The sequence below is a fragment of the Muscardinus avellanarius genome (assembly GCF_963383645.1).
Source record: "Muscardinus avellanarius genome assembly, chromosome: X".
Lineage (NCBI taxonomy): Eukaryota > Metazoa > Chordata > Mammalia > Rodentia > Gliridae > Muscardinus > Muscardinus avellanarius.
In genome coordinates, this window is record NC_137792.1 from 65,084,374 (window position 1) to 65,092,040 (window position 7,667).

The 7,667-nt window shown below is 38.8% G+C and overlaps 1 protein-coding gene across 1 annotated transcript; it reads right to left on the bottom strand.

Annotated features, from left to right (window-relative positions):
* Nucleotides 1–230: 230 nt before the first annotated feature.
* Nucleotides 231–668, bottom strand: LDOC1 (LDOC1 regulator of NFKB signaling; the record flags this gene model as incomplete). Its single annotated transcript, XM_080718488.1, has 1 exon — nucleotides 231–668. One exon carries the CDS (start codon nucleotides 666–668, stop codon nucleotides 231–233), a length of 438 nt encoding a protein of 145 aa, XP_080574614.1.
* Between the last annotated feature and the right edge of the window lie 6,999 nt (nucleotides 669–7,667).

Sequence of the window (7,667 nt, forward strand, 5' to 3'; positions counted from 1 at the left end):
GCTGGCCAGAGCTGATGTTAAGAGTGCTTCAGAGCAAAGGCCCAGGCCCAGGCAGCAAGGTAACTGCAGAGTTATTCGTGGAACAAAGACAAGCACTACCTGGGAATGAAGGAGAGAACAGGGAAGGGGACCGGAGGGCAAAGGGGAAAAAAGGCGGCTCTGGGAGTGGCAGGGTAGGGGGGGAGGTGGCGTGCAGGGCCCTCCCCCTCAAGGCCCAAGGGGTTTCGGGCCTAGTAATCATCCTCCTCTTCGTCGTCGTCGTCTTCGTCGTCATCCCAGCCAAAACACTGTTTCATCTCATCGAGAAAGGCCCGGTAATCGCCTAGAATGGGGCTATCCATCTCGATGTAGGGCACCACCCACTCCTCGGCTTCCCCGGTGAGAAGGCTGATAAGGAAAGCCACCTTCATTGCGTCGTTGCAGAATCGGTTCTCATTCACGAGCATGTAAGACGCGGTCTGCACGATAAACTCGGGAAGCCGGGAGCTCTCGCCGTTAAACGTTTCGGGGAAAGGCACCGGGCAGCTCGGCGGACGTACCTGGCGCAGCAGACTGGCCCTCTCGCACACCAGCAGCCGTAGCTGTTCCATAAGCTGGCTGTTCTCGATGCTCAGGGCCCGGTGCCGCACGAGGAGCGCATGGAGCAGCAGCACTAGCTCGTCCACCATCGCGAACTGCTTGAAAGGGCAGGGCTGGACTGGGCTGGGTTCGGCTCGGTTTGGCTCCGACGGACCGGCTGAAGTGCACACAGAGGCCTCGCAGGAAGTGCGTGTCCTCAAAGGCGTGGTTAGCTAGGGGCTGAGGGGCGGCGCAGAGTTTGGGGGGACTGCGCAAACTCCACCCTTATGACGTTTAGGCAAATGGCGCGCCTGCGCAGCAGGGTGGGGAGGGCAGGACTTGGGAAGGCGCTGTAGGGGCGTGGCCAGGGAGGGACTAGCCGGAATGCAGAGCTGTGGCCAGCGAGCTCCTGGAAGTTCTTAGGGCTGAGAGAGAAAGGCTAGGAACTGCTGACAGTTGAGCTCCGGATGCAGGGCCTGTGTTAACAGAGGACTGAGAAAGCACTGTGGCTCATGTCAGAGAGGGCCAGCCTGCCTGAGTTGAAACCCTTCTCTCCAGCTGACAAATAAATGCAGTGTTCCTGCATGGATCTGACACCACCAGATCTCCTTGTGTTTTGTTAACAAGTTTATTTAAATCTTAGAGAAATATTGACACTGCTGGCTACACTGCAGGAGACCACATCCTTTGAAAATCATGAAAACCTTGATGGGTCCTGTCTTTTATGATAAAGCAAATTTAAATGGGGGCATTTCTTTACTTCAGAAAGAATATTGTGTACTTGTCTTTTTAAAAATCTAAAAGGTTGTGAGGTAGAAGTTCTGCAAAATCACATCCAATATCCATTTAGGTATCCATCATTTGTTTGTTTTGGTACTGGGGATTACACTCAGGGGTATTCTACTTCTAAGCTAAAAGCCCAGCCCTATTTTTTTTTTAAATTTTGAAACAAGGACTCACTAATTTGCTGAGGCTAGCCTTGAACCTGAAGAACTGTCTCAGCCTCCCAAGTACTTGGATTACAGATATGTGCTACTAAGCTTGGCTTATGTCCTATCTTTGATTATTTCATGATATCAGTCAGTACCACTGTTTATGGGCAATACTTTTTTGTTTAACAACTAATAAACTGTTGAGATGTTTGTGTCCTAAAATATTTTTTCTACTTCAAATGTGATCATTCAAGTAGTTATTGACAACTGATTTTGGTCCAGGACCTTAGAGCCAACCTGTATTATTGGCTCTGCTTTTAAGGTTTATCCCCAAATAAAATCACTTCTTCTCCCTTCTAGCACTACTAACCTGATCTCACCCAGACTACTGAAACTAGTTCCTTAGCTTTCACCCTTTCTCTCACTAAAGTTTCCACAGTGTAACCACAGGAACCATTTAGAAAAAAAGTTAAGTACTTCTCTTCTGGAAACTGTCCAACACTATCCCATCACACTCAGATTAAAAAGCAATGCTTTGGCCATGCCCTATAAGGCCCTTCTTCTCTTCTGCCTCTTTAAAACATGCTTCATTCTGCTCTAATCACACTGGCAACAAAATGTACATCCAGGAGAAGAAAGCAACTTTTGAAGAAGACAGATGGATTCCACCAGGATTCAGGACCCTAATTTCTCTACCCCTGACTCCCACCCCATTCTTAGGTGCAACTGGGGCTTTTTTTTCCAGCTAAGTCTTTTTTTTTTTCCCCTCCTAAATCTATAAGGCTGTAGAGACTCCTGGCCAAGAGAAAGAAATGTAAAAGCACAGCTTTCTCTCCCCATGTCTTTACCCTCTCTAGATTACCAAAGTCAAGTAAAAATACTTTGTCTTGATTATTTAAATATTTAAATTAATATAGTTTTAGCTTTTTCTTGATTATTTAAATATTTACATTTATATAATAATAAATATTTAAATTAATATAGTTTTAGCTGGGTGTGGTGGTGCATGCTTGTAATTCCAGCATTTGGGAGGCTGAGACAGGAGGATCACAGTTTGCTGACAGACTCAGCTACTTAGTGACCCTTTGCAACCCAGTAAGGCACTGTTTCAAAATAAAGAATACAAAATGGGCTGGGAGTGTAGCTCGCGGGTAGAAATGCCCCTGGGTTCTATGCCTAGTACTGACCAAAAAAAATAATATAGTCTTATGGTTGAAAGAAACTGCAGAAAATGATATTGATGTGTTAAAAAAGAAACATTCTAGGCCTGGCGTAGTGGCCCAAGCTTGTAATCCCCGTGCTTGGGAGGCGGGGACAGGAGGATCACTCTGGCTTAAGAGACCCTGTTTCTAAAAAAAAAAAAAAAAAAAAAAAAGTATAAAATAGGTCTGGGAGTGTAGCCCGGAGTTGGAAGGGTTTCCCAGGAACCCCAGTACAACAAAGAAAAAAAGGAAATATTCTTACACCTCTTATTATACCCACAAAAATATCACTTAATGGGATTGTTGAAATTTCAAACTTTACATTCTCTTTATGCCACTTGCTTTCTTTCCCTTTCTCCCACAGAGGCAAGATACTCAAAGATATCTGTCTTTCTAATGATTGCATAATAGTCCACCTGAATTTCTGAGGAACATAGCTGCCTTAAAAATAAGGAGAGCCAAATCTGTTGACTTTCTCGGATGATATGGGAGAATTATGGTGCCAAGTAAACTCACAGGTTCAAAGATGTATAACTGGAACATTAAATTCCTATAACTGAATAACAGTTTCTATGAATTAATGTCTTATACTGACTAATTTGTTCTTCATGTATATTTTTGTATTGGTATAATACATAGTATATTCTCTATATCATATTGCACTAGGATTGTTCCTATTTTTTCCTTACATAGTTATTGTAATATAACTAGTCCTATTCATTATACAAGAACTTGTACACTTGGTTTATTTATGGCATTTTAATATATTTTGGAAAATATCTGGCATTGCATCAAATCTCTTCTTACAGATAATAAAATAGTGATCTGTTATAACTGGTGATTGTTTGCTCTCTTTCAAATGTTTAATAGACCTCCTCTTTCAAATTAGCTACTTTAATCTAAGCTTTGTTTTCCATGAGGCAGAAAGGTAGGGTGAACTGAAGGTAACCACAAATTATTTGCTACAGCAGAGGCAGAAACAGTATTTCCTGCCCTGTGTTTTTATTTGAAAAGTAGAATATGATGAAGTCCCTTAAATTTATAAAACAACCAAGGTATCCATCAACAAATGAGTGGGTAAAGAAAATGTACTGTATATACACACAATGGAGTTTTATTCAGACATAAAGAAGAAAAAAATTATGTCATTTGCTGGAAAAGGATGGAATTGGAGAACAGCATGCTAAGTGTGATCACCTGGTCTCAGAAAATCAAAGGCTACATGTTTTATCTATATGGAATATAGGGGAAAAAAAGAAAAGAGACCTCATGAAAATTAGGAAAGAGATCAGTAAAGCAGTGTAAGAGGAGGAATGAGAAGGGGAGGAAAAGGAAAGATTATGAGGAAGGAAACCAACCAAATAATGTTCTGTGCATATAGGAATGTATCACTGCAAATCTCACTATCATGCACAATTACAATTCACCGATTAAAATTTAAAAATAAAAATAAAGGAAGTTTGATCATCAAATAAAGAGGTAATTAATTGTATCTCCAGGAATCTTCTTTCATCACTATAGATTTTGACAGTCTTCTTGGGAGAGATCAGCATCCCCAGAGGCATCTGAAAGAAAGGAAATAGGGATTCTCTCAGATCATGGAGCTTCTCTGGTCTACCTTCAGCTAAGTCTCAGCATCCTCTCCTTTCAGTTTCTCTAAACTTTCCTTTTAGCTTCCTTCAAGTCCTTTGGCTCCTCTTATATGCACAGTGACTATTTGCTGCAATATGAAAGATAGTTGAATAAAATTCTCCCTAAGTGGGAGGAGGTGTGTGCTATCTGAAAATAATTCCAGCCATGTCTTTCTTCAATCTCATACTGGCCTCTAACATTACACTGCCATTCATGAAAAATGAGAGAGGATTAATACAAGTTCATAGTTAGGATAGTGCTATTCACTTATCCTAAGGGGTCCAATGTTATTAAGTGACAAAAAGGCCCTGCAGAATGACCCATTGATGAAAATAGATTATATACGATGAATCAAAGTCCCCAAGGCAATCAGCAGCACATAGGCAAACATAAGACATTAGCTTTAAAGAGATCATGTAATTTTGAAAAGAACACAGGACTTTGGATATGAATAGAGGTTATAAAGTTGGCATTTTCTATTATGAACAAACTGAGTACTTCTGAATCCTAATTTTCTTATTTTTTCTTATGTGTAAAAATAGAGTTAAAATATCATCTGAGTTTGTTTCAACTAAAAATGATATGACAGTAAGTTTTAAAGTATAAAATTCTTTTCACACATTAATTCTGAGTATACATTATTTCTATACTTTTTAAAAAATTTTTTGCCAGGTCTGGGGATAGAACCCAGGGGCATTTGACCTCGAAGCTACGCCCCCTCTCCTGTTTTTTTCTTTTTATATATTCTTTATTTTGAAACTAGGTCTCACTAAGTTGCAGAGGGCCTCACTAAGTAGCTGAGGCTGTCTGCAAACCATGATCTTCCAGTCTCGGCTTCCTGAATGCTGGGATTACAAGTGTGTGTCACCATGTCTGGCTTTAAACTTGTTTTGAAATAAATTTAAACTTAGATTTTGTGAGAATTTTATAAACTCCTACATATCCTTCCCCGGGGTGAATTAGTTGTCAGTACTTTTCCCTGTTTATCTCATCTTCCTCTCTGTGTCACTACAGTTTTATAAGTGTCTTTGTGTTTGCATTATCTTTTTTCTGTACCATTTGGGAATGACAAGCATAAAGGCTTATTTCCACTCATTTCAGCAAGCATGTGCCAAAAACAAATACACTATCCTACAAAACCAGTCTCTCAAAATCAAAACAAGTAACACTGATATAATTCTACTTTTAGATTCACTAACCATATTAATATTTTCTTCAGTTGTGCCCAAAATAAAAATTTATTTCCAGAATCCAAGTCTAGGTCACGTATTGCATTTATTTGTAGTGTCTCTTCAGTCTGGAACAGTCATTTCATCTTATTGTCATGAAAAGTACAGGCTAGTAGCTTCAAAATTTTCTCACAATTCATGGTATTTCTTCAATATTAGATCCCTACTATGCATTTTTGCAGGAATATCACAAAAATGTCATTTTTTCAGCATGTCATATCAGAAGGCACACATTTTGTTCAATCACTAGTGAAGGTAAATTTTCACTTGATTAAGACAGTTGCTGCGAAATTTTTCCACTCCAAAGTTAAATAAGTCTTTTGTAAACATTAAAAAGTATTTAAAGCTGGGTATGGTGGCTAATGCCTGTAATTCCAGCACTTGGGAGGCTGAGATAGGAGGATCCCAGGTCTCAGGCCAACCTTGGCAACTTAGACTCTGATTCAAATTTTTAAAAAGTGCTGGAACTATAGCTCAAAGGTAAAATTTCCCTGGGTTCAATCTCCAGTGCCACAAAAAATATTTAAAATCAGTGTAACTTCTACTCTATCTTTTCATCTTCTTTTACTCATGTATTTATTTGTGACAGTATGACCTGTTGAATCGCTACTCTAGTTAATGTATTTTAATCCATTGCTATCATTATTCATGTTGATGCTAAAATTTCCCAGATTTGTCAAATTAAAATACTTTTTATTTTGTGGTACTGGAGATGGAACCCAGAGGCATTCTACCTCCAAGCCACACCCCCCAGCCCTATTTTTATTCTTTATTTTGGAACAGGTTCTCACTGAGTTGCAAAGAGCTTCACTAAGTAGCTGAGGCTGTCCACGAACTGTGATCCTCTGGTCTCAGCCTCCCAAATGCTGAGATGACAAGGGTGGGCTACCACGCCCAGCTAAATTGAAACACTTTTAAGCCAGATCCTGTGACCCTTTGGCGTGCTCACCTCACTCTGAGCAATTTCTTTCTTTCTGAGACAATATGTTTTTCCAGGTCCATCTTGTTCTCATCTGCCCCAGCTCTGAAATCATTTTCCAACAAACTCGTATTACTTTTACTGAAGAATGGATTTCAGAAAAAAAGATATCAGTGTTAGAAATAAAAATTTGTGTAGATACATTGATTTTTCACTCTGGAACAACTACAAAGTCATTTGGAAAATATGGCCTTCAAACTATACCTCATTACATATACAAACACTAATTAAAATGAATCACAGTCCTAATATAAATGTTAAATCTATGAGGTTTTTAATCCCTGAAAGAAAGCAATTAAAAGTTGGATTTCGAAAAGATAAAAATATTTTGCTAGTAAAATATGCCATTAAGGAAATGAATAGATAAACCATTGAATATATAGTACACATACATACACAAAGGGCTGATATCTTGAGCATATATAATATCTTAGGATATATAAATAGAACATATATGTCCAAATCCATAAATATATTAATAACTCCCAAAATGAGCAATGGCATTTGATCAGCTTTTTATAAAAGCTAAATCTACTCTTACTATCTAGCAATTTTATTCATTGCTATATAATGAAATTACTTGAAGATATATGTTCACATATAAGCCTACACAGGAATATTTTTGAAAGCTTTAATAATAATTGCCAAAATCATGGAAGTAATAAAATGCCTTTCAATAACATCAAAATTAACAATCAAGCTAAGATAGGTGTGGTGGTGCATGCTTGTAATCCCAGTATATGGGAGGCTGAGACAGGAGGATCCCAAGTTTGAAGCCAGCCTTGACAACTTATCAAGGCCCTCCACAACTTAGTGAGTCCCTGCTTTAAATAAAAAGTAAAATTTGGCTGGGATTTTAAATCAGAGGTAGAATGTCTCCGGGTTCAATTCCCAGTTCCACAAAAAAAAAAAAAAATTAGTCAAGAAAAGACATAGCAGATATGCATGCATATTAATAAATGAAAGGAGCTAAGATAAAAATGTTACAATTCATACTCTATGGCATTCTGGAAACGGTAAAACAATGGAGACAATAAAAAGGTCAATCATTGCCAAGGATTATGGGAAAAGAGAAATGAATGGGCAGAATACAGGGGACTTTTTGGTCATTGAAGTTATTCTTTATGATAATACA